This window comes from Vipera ursinii (genome assembly GCF_947247035.1).
Source record: "Vipera ursinii genome assembly, chromosome: 6".
Taxonomy (NCBI): Eukaryota; Metazoa; Chordata; class Lepidosauria; order Squamata; family Viperidae; genus Vipera; species Vipera ursinii.
The window spans coordinates 61,866,255-61,886,383 of NC_139515.1; the positions used below are offsets into that span (position 1 = coordinate 61,866,255).

The window sequence follows — 20,129 nt, forward strand, 5'->3', positions numbered from 1 at the left end:
TATAATACTGAATCATATTCCATGTACCGGTAGTTTACAAACCATAGCTGAGTCTACCCAACACACTTTAAGTCAAAACAACACAAACAGACTATAGTTACCTAAACACATTGGACATTGGGTTAGCAGATATAATCTGTGGCTTATAGCTTAGTATATTATATGTATTTAACCATACATATAATATACTAAGCTGTAAGCCACAGATTATATCTGCTAACCCAATGTCCAATGTAAAGAACACTGTACAATATGTGAACCAGGTCTATCTGTTTTGATTATTTCCAGTATTAACTGCAGCACTTATATTTGATATGACTTCATCATGCCAATAATATGAGGTTGGGGTGTAAACCTCACTTCTTTGTGGCTCACTTCACATGTTCTATTTTCATAGGCAAGCTGAGGTGCACTATTCTGCTTGTAATGCTTGATTATGCCTTGTATTAACAGTTTGCTCTCTCTCTCCTGTTGTTTGGTGCCCAGGAGCTATCCAGTGTTGAAGAAGATACTGTTGTTTATGCTTCTGCTTTTGCTCCTGAGCTCTGTTGGTTATGGTGAGTTTCAAGTTTGCCTTTGTCTGTCCTTTCTCTGTACCTCTTAGAACAGGGGTCGGCATGCCAGCAAGCGGTCGGCACAAACAAGCAAAGCCCCATCCACGGGATGTAGGCGGCACACAAAACCACCCACTCTCCGGTCTGCAGAAAAACCTTTCTCCATGGAACCGGTCCCTGTTGCCCAAAAGGTTGGGGACCTCTGTCTTAGAAAGTATGAGATGACATCACCCTGAAAGTAGTATTCTTGTAGATCTTACATTTCATCATGTGATTCTTTCTGCAGACTTTTGCCTTACATTGCACAACTGTTGAGGAAGGAAGGAAAAAATGTGGGAAAGGAAACAGCTTTTTTCTAATGTACTATTTTTTGTGTGTGTTAAAAATTGCTTCCTCTATAAAAAATTGTACTTCTGGTTAGAAAAAAATGTGGTTTCTTTTGCGACATTTGAGCAGATAAACTCAGCTGGAAATCTTTAATTAGGAAAGCAGTGCGCAAGAAGAATTGGGAAGTCTTTCCCCCTCCTTATACAGTTCTTGTTCTCAGGAAAATATTCCCACTCAAGCAGTGACTTGTCCTAAACAAAATGAGATAAAACTGTTTATTGGTTCAGATTGTAATCAAGTAAGTTCAAAAACTTGCCACTCTTGGAGATAAAAGCGTAGAGATTCTTGGCTTAGCTTCAGAAACATGGTTAACAATGCTGTAACTAATTCTATTCTGCAATGATATGAATCATATATCGGGGTCTTATAATATCTTCATTCTATCAAGTATTAAAGCTGACTTTTAAAAGACTAGCCCTTTTTTTAAAAAAAGGTGTTGGCTTCTTCTTTGAGAGAGACATGTGGGAATGAGTGAGGATCCAACAGAGAAAATATTGTGGAAGGAATCTGGGCCAATTTCTTAAGTATTATAGGGTTTTGGTATTTCCAGATATAACTGGAAGCTGAACTTAGAAGGACTGAATTCTGCTTTTCCTCCCAGAGTGGTTGGTGCTATCACTATACTATACTATGTTATATCTCCTTTCCAATTGCAGCCACAGCTCCATTTGATCAGATAATATCTACAATAACTGTTGAGGAGCTACATCTAATGTCTAGAATCACTTTTCTTGGAAGACCAGAAAAATATAAATATAATTTTAAAAATGGCTTTGAAGAATTACATTCATATAGCAGTGTTTCGTAGGGATGCGGTGGCTCAGTGAGTTAGGACGCTGAGCTTGTCAATCAGAAGGTCGGCAGTTTGGCGGGTCAAATCCCAAGTGCCGCATAACAGAGTGAGCGCCTGTTACTTGTCCCAGCTTCTGCCAACCTAGCAGTTCGAAAGCACGTAAAAATGCAAGTAGAAAAATAGGGACCACTCCGGTGGGAAGGTAACAGCCTTCCGTGCGCCTTTGGCGTCTAGTCATGCCGGCCACATGACCACGGAGACGTCCTCGGACAAGCGCTGGCTCTTTGGCTTTGAAACGGAGATGAGCACCGGCCCCTAGAGTTGGAAACAACTAGCATGCATGTGCGGGGGAACCTTTACCTTTACCTTTAGTAGTGTTTCTTAACCTGCAGGGACTTCAACTCCCAGAATTCCCCAGCCAGCAGTAGGATAGTAAAAGGAGCTTGTTTTTGGTGACAGGATTAGTTATTTCAGTATCTGATTTTTTTCTAATTATTCTCTTCTAGAAATATATATCTTTGCATTATACCTTTCTGAAGGCATGGTCCTAAAATCAACTTATGTTGATTTTGTTATCAACAAACAAGAACTTGAAAAATACACAGTGTAACACTGAACTCTACAATTATGAGATCAATAACTTGAGTTTCATTGAATACAGTCTGCCAGCCCTCATCCAACCTGTTTGGAATCTTCTGGAATATACTCTGAAATTATCATTTTTTATTTGATGTTCTTCCTTTTCTAATTATTTTAGGCGCCTGGTATTTTTATCCCTTTGGGCTCCAACCTTCTATGCTTCCTTGGGGAACAGTGAAATTATTTCCTTCAGGCACCAAGAAGGACCATGAAATGGGAGAGACTGCTATATTTTCTGAGGTGTGTATTATATGGGTATTTGAGGGACTAATCATGTTAGACATCAACTATTGCAAAATTCTCACATTTGCTGAAGATGGACAGTGTTTTAAGAGGAATCAAGGATTTCTCCACCTAAGTCATAATTGTAACATAGACACTTAACCAGCTTAGTTATTTTGGTATATACTTTCAGACTGAAAGGTGATGTGTAATGGTTAAAAAAATAACTTAGAAGTCCCCTAGTTTGAATATTGTTTTTGCCATGGAGTTACTACATAGAATATAATCTGAGTTTCAGATCCTTCTATTTGCAATGTATAATATTGATTTGATCTACAAAGATATCCCACAAATTTTAACTATCTAATGCACCTTCAATAAGCAGTAACAATATGCAGTGTGATATCAGTATCAAACAAGAATATGTATAAACCAGTGAGATTATATGTATAAATCTGGAGATAGTTAAACTATGGATGAGAACAGCATTTTATTCTTTTTTCTTTCACATTTTCTCTTGATTAAAAGGCCCAGCAACAGGTTTTGTCTAAGCTCCAGGCTCTGGAAAGACGTTTTGAGACCCTGGAAACTGCAGCTTCTATACCAGAATTCCAGAAAAGGAAGAACACAGAAGGTGCCACTCTGTCACATGAAAATATCCTGGTGCTTTTGAATAAGCTGATGAGTCAGCAAGAGGCAGCCATGAGAGAGAAGCTTCTCTCAGACACAGATCTTCATCTCCAGGTCAGAGAACAAGGAGGCCAGCTAGGACTAAAGGGAAGGTGCACTGTAAAAACTTGAATTATTGTGAACCATAGCCACTAATTTCGCAAAGAATGTTAAGCTCCAATCTCAATATATGTATTGGAACCCTAACTAGAAGCTCATCAGACATTGCAGCTCTACTCTACCATAATTTAAACAGACTTTTGGTAGCTTACCATAATATAAAAACTAAGACATATAATACAAAAAACAATAAATACCTAAAATACGTAAACCACTACCAACAATTAAGTGGCATCATGCTTCCCTCTGGAAGAATTCCATCTTCCACTTCTGGAAAGTGAGCAGTCTCAAAAATAAGTAAACCTCCAAGAAGAGGCCATACCAGAGGACTGGCCCAACCAACAAAAATGCTTCCAGCCTTTAGCCTCCTTGAGTTCCAGAAAATGGGGAACAACCAGTTGTTTCTTCTGGCATAGTCAAATTGGTCAGACCAATTTCAGGGGAGAAAGATTTAGCCTGCAAATAACTTGCAGAATTATGAGGGTTTTTTATAGGTTACAACTAGCATTTGAAATTGTACTTGGAAGCTAACAGGAGCTGATGCAGGGCGCACAATACAAGTATAATCTGATCCTACCAACTGCCACAGGTGAGCATTTGGGCCATTGCATTTTGCATTCACACAACCTCAACATTTAATAAACTTGACAAAACTTTCACAAGATAAAGAAATGGTAAAGATTGCATTGATATTGCCTGAAATCTCATAAGAACTCAGAATGAGATTGCCACTATTTCATCAAATATGTATGCATACAGACTCCTGATATCTGAAAATATTGCTGTTTTTTAGAATAAGAACTATGTACAGTAATGTGAAAAAAGTTGGACTCTAGATCATGGGTGTCAAACTCAATCACATCACGTGACGTATCATGACGCTTTTGCCTTTAGGGAGCCAGGGTGGGCATGGCCTACGTGTGATGCATCCGGCCCGCGGTCCACCAGTTTGACACCCCTGGTCTAGATGAACAGAAGAGAGGATTGCTCTTTATAAATTACATCTTTGAGTTGGATTCATTTTTATATGTTAAAGAATTTTGAAACTAATAAAATTTAAAACCACTTCAATTTAAAGAACACCATTTAACTTTTTTAATCAGCATTTTTCCTATTCATTAATGTTTGCGTTTCTTTTTTTCTCTCTTGTATAGAATAAGTTGGATGCTTTCCAATCCCAGATGCAGAGGAATTTTGACAGTCTCCAGAAGAAAGTCTCTCAGGCTTCTGAGGTAGAATTTGTTTACTGTTTGTTACACAGAGGGCAAGATGTAATGGTATGGGAAAGCCTGTCTTGCTCTGTAGAGTTTATGCATATAACCTTTATGTCAATATTTCAGAGCTGTTTTTCAGAACTTTTTGAAACATCTGGCAATACCATTGGGCATGATCAATTAAATTTTCCTATTTAAATATGAGACATGGATCTTATTCTATGTACCACTGAATTTTAGTGGACTTAATCCTAAAAAAGGAACTTCCATTTATAAAAATAGTTCAACTGTTATTAAGGACAGTGGTCCAAAAAGAATAGTATTTTAAATTCACTTCCTCTGTGCTGTCCCAATAGAGATTGGTGGTTGGGGGAATTGGAAGGATTGCAGTGAGTCTGTTTAGGGAAGCAAAGTCAGCTGCTCATGGCACCCTTGTGGAGGATTGAGGATTTTCTACCTTTCTTAGTAAGTGTGGCAGACTTGAGGTTTTCTTTTTCAGCCTATGTTTAGGGGTTAACTATGTTTAGGGGTTAACTATGTTTAGGGGTTAACTACAAGATGCCATTCCAGCTCCGTTGGAGGGAAGAGGGCACTTGGGAGCACTAGTATAAACTGAATAGGCTATGCCCACGTTTTGTAGATCGCTCGGGTCTTCAACAGTATTACAGAAAAGGCAGGAAATTTCTCAGGTAAATTTAGGAAACTTTCTAGAGTGCCTGGGTTTTAGACCATTTTAACTAAATCTACAGTGAGTTACAGTAGCCATCACTGTAAAAATTGTCAAAAAATCCATTCATGACAACATCCCCAGCCAACAAAGACATTTCCTAAAGATGATGAGACTAAACATATTTAAGGAGGTATGAGATTAAGGAAGATCTGTTCTTTTTAAAAGACCACAATAATTCAGAGATTCTTCTGAAATGGACAATACACTTGCTATCTCATTTGATAGAAAACCAGACATGATACAAAGAGTGGGGATGGAGGAACAAGCTGTTCATCAAATCTGTTCTTCTCTTAATGATTTAGATGGAAATTCAGTTTCCGACATGGTTTAGCCAATTCCTGTCCCAATCTAGAGAGGATAAAACGGGAATACCTTTTGTCCAGCATGAAGAATTACAGGAACAACTACGCAAATCGGAACACAAAATCCTTGCCAAGATCTTGAAGGACCAAGAATTGTCTGTGCAGGATGGTGGGGTCACCCTTCACAAAGAAGGAATTACAGGAGCAATTGAAGAGGTATGACAATGTTTTTTCCCAGTAGGCCCAAGAGAATAAATGGATGTTGTTTATATAAGATATTCTTGTACATGTGCAAATCTAGATTGTAAAACCTCTGTGATTTACATGTATATTAATTGCACTGTTTTGTATCTGAATGGTTAGCATCCATATCAGAGCACGAACGTGTGACAACCCAGAAGCAGACACAGCAAACAGTGGTTTGTAACAAATGGTGGTTTATCGACAATATCTACAGTGCTATACAAGTATCACTAGGAACAATATACATTACACGTGCTACGAGCAGAATCCAACAAACAGCAAATACAGCAGGAAAGGGAAAAGAAAGAAAAAGACACACTAGCAGAGCCTCCCCTTTTTTACACAGGCTCCTAGAGACAACAGCCAAAGACCCTGCTGACTCATTCCCATCACTGCATCAGCTGGTCAGGTCTTAAATCATCACCTTGACATTCCAGAATTAAACTATCATTTTGTGACATTCTGCTACCAACCATAAATAGAGCCTGAATAGAAAACTCATCCTACATTGGGCAGAATTTGGGCAAAAATCTTGGGCAGCAAGAAGAGGGATGACAGCCTTTAATTTTTTTCCTCTTGATCTCTATACTCATCCCATTTGTTAAATATAGACAATATGTTTATGCATCCTTCCTGTGTCCTTAAACTAGTCTCAGCTGCTTGAAGGAGGCTGTTCCATCACTACTTTTGTCGGCTTTTGTAGGAGGAATAGGGGTATATGCCCCTTACCTTGGTATCAAAAGGTTTTGACTTAACTTTGTTGAACATTTATCCTGACCAAGCTTGAAGCCATAAAGTTGTGAGAATAGCATTTGTTCCTTATCTATCACCCTGTGGAAGGGCAATCCTTGTGAAACATTTTCTGGCTGTTACCACAGGGATGGGCAGATTTTATATCTCAGCTTAATTTCCCTTTACACTCTATACCAGGCATGTCAAACGTGCAATGTCACGTGACGTCGTGTGACGTATCATGACTTTTTCCCCATTGCCAGCAATGGGGTGGGCGCGTTTTCAGTATGATGCATCCGGCCTGCAGGCCAGCATTTTGACATGCCTGCTCTATACAAACAAAAATAGATTATTTCAGATGTTTACAAGCAGTTTGTTTCTTGGAAAAGTGAATGTCAGAGAATAGGTGTCCCATCACTTCACGTGTTCCAGCTCTCACATGATCCTCAGGTAAACACCCTGAGAGAATGTGATCCTTTATAAATTTTGTATCGTTGTATCCCTTTAAATCTTGTATTCAGTCTTGCTGTTTTTTTAGCAAATTCATCATATTGTGAATGATGCCCTGAAGCGCTACAGTGAAGATCGCATTGGAATGGTTGATTATGCCCTTGAATCTGGAGGTAGGTTACACACAAAAACCCCCACAGCTTTCGTATCAAGAAACTAGAAATATTTCAGTCAGTTTCATCTACAAGTTTAAACATTTGGAAGGCATTTTTCCTTGCTCTCTCTCTCTCTCTCTGTGTATAAACTTTTTAAGAACAATAATAACTAATTCAACTAAATTAGAACAGAGACAATGAAAAGGGGAGAAGTAACAGAAAAAGTGAAAAGTGCAAGAAAATGGAAGAAAGAAAAAAGTTATAAAGAAAGAGTTAAAGGTATAAAGAAGTAGCTTCCAATATTCTTCACAGCACTTATAAATACAATTATACTGTAACTTCTTTCTCTAAAGTTACAGCATGAGTTCATAAGATGTGCTGCGTTTTCAGGCTTATTGCTTCCAAAAAGGTGGCATTTCTCTCCCCCCCCCCCCCGATTCATTCTCTGCAAAAAAAAAAAAAATCCCAAGCATGAAGTAGGCAAATCTGTGTAATAGTCTTAATACCAGCTTTTTAGTTCCTCATTTACAGAATGGTTTGGGAATTAGCACTGTGCACAACTTACCTTCATCCATTCACTTTAATTATAGGGGCCAGTGTTATCAGCACTCGTTGTTCAGAAACCTATGAAACCAAGACTGCACTTCTTAGTCTTTTTGGCATACCATTGTGGTATCACTCCCAGTCTCCAAGGGTCATTCTACAGGTATGGGTTCGTTTTCAAAGGAACAATAGAAACACTGTCCTTTTTTTCCACTCCCTGTTCACTCCCCAGAGCATTTTGCTTATGTCCCCTATTTGTCACTCTGTTAACTTCCTGTGGCTTTTGTCCCATGATGGGGCAGATAGGTTTTTGTAGCAAGGGGAAGGTTTCTTCCTTTCTCTAGCGTTTATTGCAATAACCATGAGATATCCATAGTTATTTTGTCACCTAGTTCATTCAAGAAGATAAGAAGCTTCTCTGAAATGTGCCATTTATAAACTAAACTAAACTGGAAGATGTACTTCGCTTGATAAAGATAGAGATGGAAGAATCCCCTGGCTTTGAAAAAGCATTTAGGGCAGACATGTCAAACACAAGGCCCGGGGGCCGGATGCGGCCCGCAAAGTGGTTTCATGTGGCCCGTGAAGCCATCCTGGAAACAGTGAGGGAATGGCCCCCACTGCCTTGTCCCTGGCCCAGAGACCCTCCTTCTGCCAGAGACGCTCAGATCTGTCCCACTCTTGCCCAGGCCCCCATAGGCACCCTTGATGCGAATGACGTAGAGCTGTCCACGCCCACCCAGTAGGCCATATGCACTCTAGCCATGCCCACCCAGTAGGCCACCCACACCCTGGCCATACCCACCCGGCCCCTTGAGGGCAACCGCAATGCTGATGCGGCCCTCAATGAAATTGAGTTTGACACCCCTGATTTAGGGAATGATAAATTTAGTTGAATGTGGTCCTATTATTCCACTGGGAGCAAAGCTCCAAACATGCTTCTAGAAGAATTTTTTGCTAAAATTCTTTTACAGTTTGTTTTTATTTTGAATAAGATGGTGACTTCATAAGGGTCAGTGATAATTTTAATCTGTGAATTTATATCAAAAGACTTCCCAGGGCTTGTGATATTCTCTCTTTTGGTTGAATAGTATATTCTTGTGCCTTGAAAGAAATAAATTGGCACACAAGGATTTATTCCTTTTACCTCACATTTTTGTTTGTCTTATTTGATAACAGCCAGATGTCTATCCTGGAAATTGTTGGGCCTTCCAAGGCTCCCAAGGTTTTGCTGTCATTCGCCTTTCAGGCAGGATCCATCCCACTGCTGTGACGTTAGAGCATATCTCCAAGTCGCTTTCTCCCACAGGAACCATTCCCAGCGCCCCCAAGGACATTGCAGTCTTTGTAAGTCTGGATAACATAGCAGGAAAGATCAAATTATAGTAAGCTCTTCCTTTTTTCCCATCACAGGGTAAACACAACCCACAATGGGCAATTCCTCTCATATCTGATTGGCAGTCAAGGACTGCAGAAGCTTCTGAACTTTCTCTGTTTGGGAATATCCTCTTTCTTGCTTCCAGTTTTGCTAAAAGATTGTAAAAAAGTTGTCAACTCTGTCTATATTCCAGTAGGAGAATAAGTTTCATTTTAAAATGTTTTCAGCACTTCCCTACCGATACAGTCTTCTAATACTCACACTAAATTAGTGAATAACTACCGTATATACTTGAGTATAAGCCGACTCGAGTATAAGCCGAGACCCCCAATTTCACCCCCCAAAACTGGAAAAAGTTATTGACTCGAGTATAAGCCGATCCGCCGTTCTGCAAGCCTCTGCCGCCAGCAGAGGCTCGATCCGCCATTTTGCAAGCCTGAATACACAAGAATACCCTGTGTGGCCGCGGCTCTCGGGGAAGCCCTGGCTTTCCGCTTCCTCGCTCCACGCTGCCATTCGGGGCCCGCGCGTTCCCCGGGCAAATCGCGGCGCCCAGCAGGCGAGGAAACACGCCCGCTCCAGTCGCCCCCCCTTCCCTCAGGAGACGCGAAGCAAGTGACCGCCCGGAGCTTACCGAGGACTTGCGCGCGGCCGAGGCTTCGGTGCTTCCAGGATCGCGCGCACCTCTCCCAAGCCGCCGCCGTCCGGAGACCTGCCGAAGTTTGGGGAGGTTTGGGGAGGTGCGCGCGCACCTCCCCAAACCTCCCCAAACGTCGGCAGGTCTCCGGACCTCCGCGCCCTGCCTGCCTGCTTCTTTCCGCTGCGGAAAGAAGCAGGCAGGCAGGGCGCGGAGGAACGGAGACCTGCCGACGTTTGGGCGCCTCCCCAAACCTCCCCAAACGTCGGCAGGTCTCCGTTCCTCCGCACAGACCTGCCGACGTTTGGGGAGGTTTGGGCGCCTCCCCAAACCTCCCCAGGTCTCCGTTCCTCCGCGCAGACATGCCGACGTTTGGGGAGGTTTGGGCGCCTCCCCAAACCTCCCCAGGTCTCCGTTCCTCCGCGCAGACCTGCCGACGTTTGGGGAGGTTTGGGCACCTCCCCAGGTCTCCGTTCCTCCGCGCAGACCTGCCGACGTTTGGGGAAGTTTGGGCACCTCCCCAAACGTCGGCAGGTCTCCGTTCCTCCTGCCGACGTTTGGGGAGGTTTGGGCGCCTCCCCAAACCTCCCCAGGTCTCCGTTCCTCCGCGCAGACCTGCTGACGTTTGGGGAGGTTTGGGCGCCTCCCCAAACCTCCCCAAACGTCGGCAGGTCTCCGTTCTTCCTGCCGACGTTTGGGGAGGTTTGGGCACCTCCCCAAACCTACCCAGGTCTCCGTTCCTCCGCGCAGACCTGCCGACGTTTGGGGAGGTTTGGGCGCCTCCCCAAACCTCCCCAGGTCTCCGTTCCTCCGCGCAGACCTGCCGACGTTTGGGGAGGTTTGGGCGCCTCCCCAAACCTCCCCAGGTCTCCGTTCCTCCGCGCAGACCTGCCGACGTTTGGGGAGGTTTGGGCGCCTCCCCAAACCTCCCCAGGTCTCCGTTCCTCCGCGCAGACCTGCCGACGTTTGGGGAGGTTTGGGCGCCTCCCCAAACCTCCCCAGGTCTCCGTTCCTCCGCGCAGACCTGCCGACGTTTGGGGAGGTTTGGGCGCCTCCCCAAACCTCCCCAGGTCTCCGTTCCTCCGCGCAGACCTGCCGACGTTTAGGGAGGTTTGGGCGCCTCCCCAAACCTCCCCAAACGTCGCGCAGACCTGCCGACGTTTGGGGAGGCGCCCAAACCTCCCCAAACGGCAGGTCTGCGCGGAGGAACGGAGACCTGGGGAGGTTTGGGGAGGCGCCCAAACCTCCCCAAACGTCGGCAGGAGGAACGGAGACCTGCCGACGTTTGGGGAGGTTTGGGGAGGCGCCCAAACCTCCCCAAACGTCGGCAGGAGGAACGGAGACCTGGGGAGGTTTGGGGAGGCGCCCAAACCTCCCCAAACGTCGGCAGGTCTGCGCGGAGGAACGGAGACCTGGGGAGGTTTGGGGAGGCGCCCAAACCTCCCCAAACGTCGGCAGGAGGAACGGAGACCTGCCGAGGTTTGGGGAGGCGCCCAAACCTCCCCAAACGTCGGCAGGTCTGCGTGGAGGAACGGAGACCTGGGGAGGTTTGGGGAGGCGCCCAAACCTCCCCAAACGTCGGCAGGAGGAACGGAGACCTGCCAACGTTTGGGGAGGTTTGGGGAGGCGCCCAAACCTCCCCAAACGTCGGCAGGAGGAACGGAGACCTGCCGACGTTTGGGGAGGTTTGGGGAGGCGCCCAAACCTCCCCAAACGTCGGCAGGTCTGCGCGGAGGAACGGAGACCTGGGGAGGTTTGGGGAGGCGCCCAAACCTCCCCAAACGTCGGCAGGAGGAACGGAGACCTGCCGACGTTTGGGGAGGTTTGGGGAGGCGCCCAAACCTCCCCAAACGTCGGCAGGTCTGCGCGGAGGAATGGAGACCTGGGGAGGTTTGGGGAGGCGCCCAAACCTCCCCAAACGTCGGCAGGAGGAACGGAGACCTGCCGACGTTTGGGGAGGTTTGGGGAGGTGCGCGCGCACCTCCCCAAACCTCCCCAAACTTCGGCAGGTCTCGGACGGCGGTGGCTTGGGAGAGGTGCGCGCGATCCCGGAAGCACCAAAGCCTCGGCCGCGCACAAGTCCTCGGTAAGTTTTTTTGTTGACTGGAGTATAAGCCGAAGTGGAATTTTTCAGCCCAAAAAGTGGGTTGAAAAATTCGGCTTATACTCAAGTATATATGGTAATTTGTAGTCATCAGTTCTAGTATTTTTAAATAGCTTTGAACTAGGTGGTCAGAAATAATGGCTGGGTGGTTCTCTGTGGTTTTTTTAAGGAACAATGTGGCTTGTAGAGTATTGCCTTAGCACAATAAGTGATATGTAAACAATGATATATGACTGAGCATTTGAACACAACCCTTTTGACTTTTCCAATAAAACATGGTTAAAACATACCACAGAGGATCACTTGTGGTGCTTTCAAGCACCAAGATAGAAACCAGGAAACCAAATTCTTATCCTCTGTAAAGCGTGAAGCCAGCTGGGTGACCTTGGACCCAAGATAATCTATGTAAAGAAATATTTAGACTAATTTACAGTTTAACTACAGTTAAATAAAGCCAGAGTAAAATAAAAATTGAATACAGTAAAACAATATAAATACAATAAAATAAAAGAGAAATAAATGTCATAATGTCATTCATCCAAGACTAGGACATCTTATGGCTTCTTATAGAAATTGCTGCAGGTAGAAACTTATAACTCTGTTGTTGATGCTGGATTTATTATTGTTACTAAACTATCATAACGGTATGGAAATTAAGAGGAAATAAAGTTCTTTGCTGGGGAAATTATTCAAAGCATACTGAAAAGTGGCTGATGGCAGCTAGACTGCAACAACTCAGGGAATTTCTCAATATAAATCTGGTATGGACTGAAATTCTGTAATTAGACCTCCTTGAGGGTGGTAGATTATATATTTATAATGATCAGACTTCTTTCTTTTTTGCTCTGTTGTTTCTATATAGGTAGTCCTCAACTTACGACCACAAATGAGTCCAAAATTTATGTTTCTAAGTGAGAAATTTGTTTCCCCCCATTTTACGACTTTTCTCACTACATTTATTAACTGAATCATTATAGTTCTTAAATTAGTAACGCGGTTGTTAAGTGAATCTGATTTCCTCATTAACTTTGCTTGCAGGAAGGTCACAAAAGGGGATCATATGGTTCTAGGACATTGATATGAGTCAGTTGTCAAGCATCCAAATGTAAATCCTGTGACCATGGGGATGCTGCAAGGGTCATAAGTGTGAAAAATCATATGTCACTTTTTTTTAGTTCCATTGTAACTTTGAACAGTCAATAAATGAACTGTTATAAGTCGAGGAGTACTTGTATGTCTCTTGCCACCTGTGTATTTTATTTTGGTACACAGCTACCCAAGTGGCTCTAGGCCTCCCTAGCCTCTCTCTCATCATGGTTTTTCTGGACTCCTCATGACCTTCAGCTGTCTCCTTTCCCCTCCCCATCCTCACTTCTTTGCTCAGGGCTTAGAGGAAGAAGGGCAACAAGAAGGCGTCCTCCTTGGGAAGTTCACGTACAATCAAGATGGGGATCCTATCCAAACATTCCACTTGCAGGTAAGAAAAAAGGAGAAGGAATGGGAGGGAGGGAGGGGAGGTAGACCAAGGGCTTCAGAGCCTGCAGGAAAACAATGGGCCTTATTTGCTGTTCTTATTCAGTATTGTCCCTTTTATTTATACAGTCTTCCCTGGATTAAAAAAAACAACTTTTTGTGAAATAGGCTTCAAACAATAAAATGTAGGGATTGTAATACAGTAGCAGTTTTTGTTTTTCTAAGTATAACTGTTTTGGTCTCACTGTGTTATGTCTTCAGAGCTACCCAAGGATTAGCCGTTATGATGGCAGCAGATGGATTTTACTGATGTTTTAAGGGACATAGCCCAAGAGTCTGTTCCTACTAAAACAATAATAATAATAACCTTTAATACCATCAAACATTCATATCTGCCTATCCCAGATCCTTGGGAAGGACTTGATAAAAGGATAAAAATGCCAAATATAGTCTGAACATCTGGCTATGCAATAAATTACAATAATACAATAAAGAAATTTATCATTTTACTATTCTGCCCCATTCTTTCTCTTATGTTAATATCTCATGGCCAAAGAAATGGACTTCAAAGCTTTCCCCAACCCAGTGCTTTCCAGATGTGTAGGATTAGATCCCCTACTATCTCTGTTCAAGACTGTCATGAGTTGTAGTCCAAACTATCTGGTCTGCATAGGTTGGGGAAAAAGGAAGGCAATTTGTACCCATTTGTCAATGCTTGCAGAGTTCTGACAGGGATGCTGAATTAGGCAGTTATTATATTTCTATAAATACTAGAAACAAATTAGAATCATGTTTGAGACCTTAATCCTATTGGTTTGTTTGAGACCTTAGTCCTTTAAAGTTTGTTTATACTTTTGGAGGCATGTACCCTGCATCTTGCCTTTAATTTGTGGCTCCTAAGATTCCCAGATTGCAAAATCAATTTTCAGCATTTTTACATTTAAAAAAAATGTGTACATCAAACATTTAAGAACTTATGACATGCACTTTTTCCCTTAAGGCAGGGGTCTCCAACCCCGTCCGTGGACTGGTACTGGGCCATGGCATGCCAGCAACCGGTCTGCACAAAGAAGCAAAACCCCATCCATGGGATGCAGGCAGCACACAAAACCACACACTCTCTGGTCCGTGGAAAAGCCTTTCTCCATGGAACTGGTCCCTGGTGCACAAAAGGTTGGGGATCTGTGCCTTAAGGGAAATCATATAAAAAAGGGCCCTGTTCCATGCAGGCTTTACTCTATAACCAAATATATTTCTAGCATCTCCAGGGAGGAAAGTAAAAATAAAGCCTGTGGCTGAATAGGTGACATATTCCTGTTTTAACTGATCAAAGACATGTTACTGTTCTCCAGGCACAAGTGCACTTTTGAAATAAACTAGGCCAAGCTAAAGGAGCAATCCTCCAGCATTCTCTCTGGGTCACATTTTTAAAAGTCAACTTTTCCTTCTCTTTTCCCATCCTCAGGATATAGACAGGGAGGCAGCCTTCCAGCTGATGGAGCTAAGAGTTCTCAGCAACTGGGGCCATCCAGAATACACCTGCATTTATCGTTTCCGTGTGCATGGGGAGCTGGTCTCGTAACATCTTCTTGAACCACTAACTCAAAAGTCACCTACCTCAAGATCTGCATTTCAGACTGTGAAAGGCAGTTGGGAAGTAGTGCCAGGAAGGCAAGCAACTTGGAATGGGCAATATATCTTTTTTGCTATGTTGCACGGAGACAGGATATAAGTTGTGGCTCTCCCTGATCAGTCAGTTCTTTCCTGGAAACAACAATCTTCTGAGTGCAGAGGAAGAAAGAGGCCTTTTGGATTTGGTATTTAATATTTAGTTGTTCTTAAAGCAGATTTTTATACATACTTTCAGATTTATACCCCATCCTTTATACTTCTCCAAACCTGATTTTTGGTTAATGCTCAATTTTCTGGGGACTGAAGGCATATTTAAACAAGCTAAGCAATGTAGAAAAAATTGGCAGTGACATAAGATTTGGTGTGAAGTAAGGATATAAACCTTTTGCCACATTCTACTGGCCTGTTTAGGCACTTATTAGTGTTCTGCTCCTCCCCCCCCCCAAAGCCTCAACCTCTTCATAGAAAGGTTCCTTTTACCTGTATCTATTCTGAATGGCTCTGGGGGATACAGAAGGTGTGCTGGAAACTCCATGCAGTTGAAAGTTTTAAAAAAGTGGTGTTGTAACTTTTATATCATCAGGTTGTGTGGAGGCAGGTAGAGGAATCTTTTCATGAAATCTGTCACAGATGAGGATTGTAGACTTAGGGCCATTCCTCTTCCTGTGTAGACAGGATCCTGGTGATTGTTTTTGGTAAATTATCCATACAAGATTGAGATTGAATTCTGTGGAAGCAACAATGCACAGATTCAAAAGCTATAGAGAGAAATGGTGGATTGTTCATTAGGGCAGGGCTTTTCAACCTTTTCACCCATTGTACCATAAATATGAATCAGTTGCCAAGCATCTGAATGTAAATCACAAGATCCTGGAGATGCTGCAATATTCCAGCTGATCTGTGCTTCTTCTGGGCTCAGAAGCGCCAGGATCAGCGTCAAGCTCCAGCTGGAGCCTGGCACTGATCCTGGCGCTTCCGCTGAGCCCTGACAGCCCTGCAACTCCAGCCATCTCTCGCTCAGGCTTGTGTGGTGCTGCCACTGGTTCAGCTCATCGCCCGCTACCACTTTTCTAGGATGGTCGCATACCACCTGCCAGGTGCCAATGTACCACAGGTGGTACTCGTACCACTGGTTGAAAAGCCTTGCATTAGGGAACTGTGATGTGTTTAAAAACTGGAAGCTGCAGTTTAGAGTTTTTCTATGGGGAAAATAGTGTTAATATGAATTAAGAGTTATTTGTATAGGTTAAATATGTAGTGTTTTGTTTCTTAGAAAATAAGATAATATTGTCAGGCCTTCATCGGCCTAGAAGCAAATACAGCAGTTCCTAATAAGAGGAAGATTGCTAATGCTCATGGCAAAGTACCCAGCATGTGTTCAGAGATGAAATATCTCTGAATTTTGTATTCTTGAATATCCCACATACAGTATTTCACAACAGTATTACCATATGGCCTCCAAAGATGAAACTTGTTTCATGTTAAACACTGTCTTTTGATCTGCTTGCAGAAGACAGAGAACAAGCTGCTTATTGTAGTTCACAAAAAGTTAAGACTCCTGAGTCAATTTCAACTGCTGATAATATAGATATATCAGAAGCTGCTGTAATTTGGACTGTATATGTTTGAAAGGGATTAATTGCTTTCTTTAAAGCTTGCATAACATATATATTAATCTCATAAACCATTAAGACTAGCAGGAACTTGAACTCCCAATGTTCCACAACCTTATATTTCTAAGCTATTTGAATTTTCAGCCATTAATTTGAATAGTTCCTTGAAAGAGAGAGAAATGCAACTGTGTATAACTTGCTAAACTAGTCCCAGGTATGAGCTGTCTAAATAGTAAAGAAAACTACCGTATTTCTGCAACTTATGTAGCAAAACATGAGGATTAGTTAGAGTCCTGAGATGGTGGCAGTGAAAATTGTCCAAGGGGAAGAGATAATTTTTAAAATATTCCTTATGGCATGAAAAAGCAGCCTCCCTTTAGTAGAAAACAAACACAGCAAAGAATAAAACAGCAAGCCAAAGAAAACCTAGCTATCTCCCTGTTATGCTAATAGTTGATCCCCAAAACAATTTGACAGGTGGAGAGATTTAAAAAATGGGGTTTTTTTTCTTTGCTCTAAAGTGTTACACTCAACTGCCACCCTTTTTAGGGAAAACCTTTGTTCTTAGTACCAGTATATACATATGTGAAGAACATTTTTCTTTTTGCTAAGTGAATCATCTTTGAATGAAATCTCTGCTCGATAGATAAAGCCTTCTGGATTGTTGCCTAAGTAATTCCTCTTTCCACCCTCAGTTCAGAAGGAAATAGCCATATATGGCCAAACAGCAAGGTGGGCCTCAAAATACCCAATTCTTCCTGCTTTAGAAAAAAGAGCCAAGGTTGCCTATCCCTGACTAGGTGCGGGGGAAGACATACAGCCTTGTCCAGCATTTCCAGTTTGGGTCACTCCAGATGTGTTGGTCATCCTAGAGGTCTGTCAGTGTGGTCATTAATAGTTGACTAGTTGACCCCTAATCCATCAGATAGGTTGGGATTACCAGAACAGAGATCAGATTGAAAATAATTGATCTGGCATTTGGAACACACTAGCCAACATGAATATTGTCTCTATTTTTGACTGCAATGATTTTAATTATTATTTAAATGAAGCCACTTAAACACTTAGTTAAGTAACCATGCTGACGACTGAAGTGAAAATGTAGAGATACCTGGTAGCAGGAGGGTATAGTGATCTATACCAAATATGCTTTTACATGTTGAATGTCCTGGGTTCAATCTTTGATATATCTGGTTAAAATTAGGAAAAACCTTAGTTCTGCAAATGAATGATTGTTGCCACCACTGTCCAAAGGAGCTGCAGCAGTTTTCTTGTAGCAGAAAAAAAAACATAGTCCAATCAGGTCAACTGGTTCCTTTTTTCCCTAAGGATAGATGACAGTGGACTAGGCTTGGCTTGGCCATTTCCCTGTTTTGGGGCTTTGTTTTAAAAGCATTTTTTCAATTGTAAATATAAACATAGTAGTCAATGTGCACAATGTGCACAGGTTTACTGCTGCACTTTGGTAGCTACAATGCCAGAATAGTATCTGTTACTCATTCCATGCACCTATTGAGAGAATAGGTATGGGGCAGAGGACAAAGTTTCTTGCAACTAGAACTGGTTCGTGATTATAACAGTATTATAGAAGAAATAGTATTACTTGGGCCTTGCCTCACTATTTTGGTTTTAAGTTGAATGTGACTGCTGTGACATAAGTGTGACATAGCATGTTAAATGCCTGAGAAATATTTGTTAACATATTTGTTAACATTATTGGACTCTATACACTTTGTTAACCAGCTGCAAAAAACAGAAAGATCTAGCTAGTATTTGTGATGTTGGTACAGTCCTCCGGTACTATTTGTCTTTCCTTGTGTGTACCTGTAAAAATAACAGGTGGGTTCTATCAGTCCATTTGTTAACAATAATAAGGAATTGCTAGCTGTTCATTCTTCCAGCATCTCGTCAGGTGCCTAGAATCAGGTAGCATCTTATTCTATCTTTCAGGCTCCAGTAATAAGTCCTATGTTCTTTGGCCTATAGTAATTTTTGAATTGATGGCTTCCCCTTCAACATTACAGTAAAGGCTGTTTCCAGCAGTCTTTTTTCCTTGCCAGAAGAACTCTAGTTAGAAAAATTTGTTTCAACATCTGAATTCTTATGCTCCTTCAGGCAAATTATAGGCCTGCATTAGTCCACTACTTGGAATAAATTTTGACACACAACCCATTCTCCATGGTCTTAATATATGTGTGTGTTTTTTGTTATGAAAGAGTGACTAATGGATGGTTCTGTCTAGAAGGAAACTGAAACTTCTGGAATAGTGCATTTTCAAAATATCTGATTAACCTAGGATTTAATATGACACAATGAACATATGGTGGTTTTGTGAAATAATGAAACAATATTGAGAAAGATAAATATCGTGAAGGTAAATAGCAGTTGTATTCTTGTGACACACAAGTTAAAAGGCTTAATTAAGGAGCACTTACTAGTATTTTATGCCCATCTGATCTTATTGTCCTGTAGTCAAACTTCATGGCTTACCACCATGTCCAGGTGCATCACTTGGAGGCTCTCCAATCTGGGGCCTGAGACTAAGTTTTATTTTAAATTAATTTCTGGACACCATTTGATTCAACCAATAAGTTTGGTTTAAGACCTCCATATGGTAGGGATGATAATAGCTACAAATGTGCATTTATTAACCAAGCTTTTTAATTTAAACATGTAAAATACAACCAGACTGAAAATCCAGTGGTACCAAATCAACAGTGATGTGGGGAACGATGCCCTTTCTGACCTGTGGACTACAACTCCCAGAATTCCTGAGCCAGCATGGCTGGCTCAGGAATTCTGGGAGTTGTAGTCCACAGCTCGTAAAGGGACCATTGTTCCCCACCCCTGCGTTACAAGTATTACACTTTTATGGTGCCAGTGCCTTCACCTGTCATTTGCATGCAGCTGCTCTCACTACTTGCATACCTAACCTTTTTCACATAACCACAGACCACTCATAGGAGTCATACATTTGAAGATACTAAAGTACAGATGGCTAGTTAAGACTGCTGACTGGGAAGCATTCTAGTAACTATAACTATACATGTGCAAAGGTTACCATCAGGAATGCTTTTATACAGGATGTTTTTCAAGTGGATAAAGAAGTGAAATATGAAAAATATGACTTCTCTAGACTTATTTTTGTCCTTAGGAAGGTACCCCACAGATTAACGGTTGTAATGATGTCCTACTCCTAAGAAATCTATTTGTATTGAGGGTTGGGAGGAGCGTATCTACGTCTATATATTACAAATGTTGTACAGTCTGCTATTTTTGTTGTAATTTATACCTATGCAAGATAAATCAATAAATGATTTTTCTTAAATGTGGTGAAACTAGTCATTAATGAATAAGGGAGCTTTTGTGTGTCAGGGAGGAGTAAAGTAGAAGTAGAGTAGAATAAAAATTCTGATCAAAGAATAGTGGCACTGAAGGTTTCTGTCAAACAGACCACAGACCATATGCATGCAGATATCCCCCTCTCGTATGTCAATACAACTCTCCTATGATAGAAGGGGACCGGAGAAGGGCCAATC

The 20,129-nt window shown here is 42.2% G+C and overlaps 1 protein-coding gene across 3 annotated transcripts in view; it reads left to right on the forward strand.

Annotated features, from left to right (window-relative positions):
- The window catches only part of SUN2 (Sad1 and UNC84 domain containing 2), a 34,006-nt gene extending 13,960 nt beyond the window's left edge, over window positions 1-20,046 (forward strand). For all 3 annotated transcript variants that reach the window (XM_083366488.1, XM_083366489.1, XM_083366490.1), the window contains exons 7-16: window positions 487-557; window positions 2,492-2,613; window positions 3,124-3,339; window positions 4,539-4,616; window positions 5,631-5,846; window positions 7,144-7,228; window positions 7,801-7,916; window positions 8,933-9,100; window positions 13,257-13,349; window positions 14,811-20,046. In XM_083366488.1, the coding sequence (XP_083222614.1) occupies window positions 487-557; window positions 2,492-2,613; window positions 3,124-3,339; window positions 4,539-4,616; window positions 5,631-5,846; window positions 7,144-7,228; window positions 7,801-7,916; window positions 8,933-9,100; window positions 13,257-13,349; window positions 14,811-14,927 (1,282 nt within the window). In that variant the 3' untranslated portion in view covers window positions 14,928-20,046. The remainder of the gene's footprint in view (window positions 1-486; window positions 558-2,491; window positions 2,614-3,123; window positions 3,340-4,538; window positions 4,617-5,630; window positions 5,847-7,143; window positions 7,229-7,800; window positions 7,917-8,932; window positions 9,101-13,256; window positions 13,350-14,810) is intronic.
- Window positions 20,047-20,129: the final 83 nt, after the last annotated feature.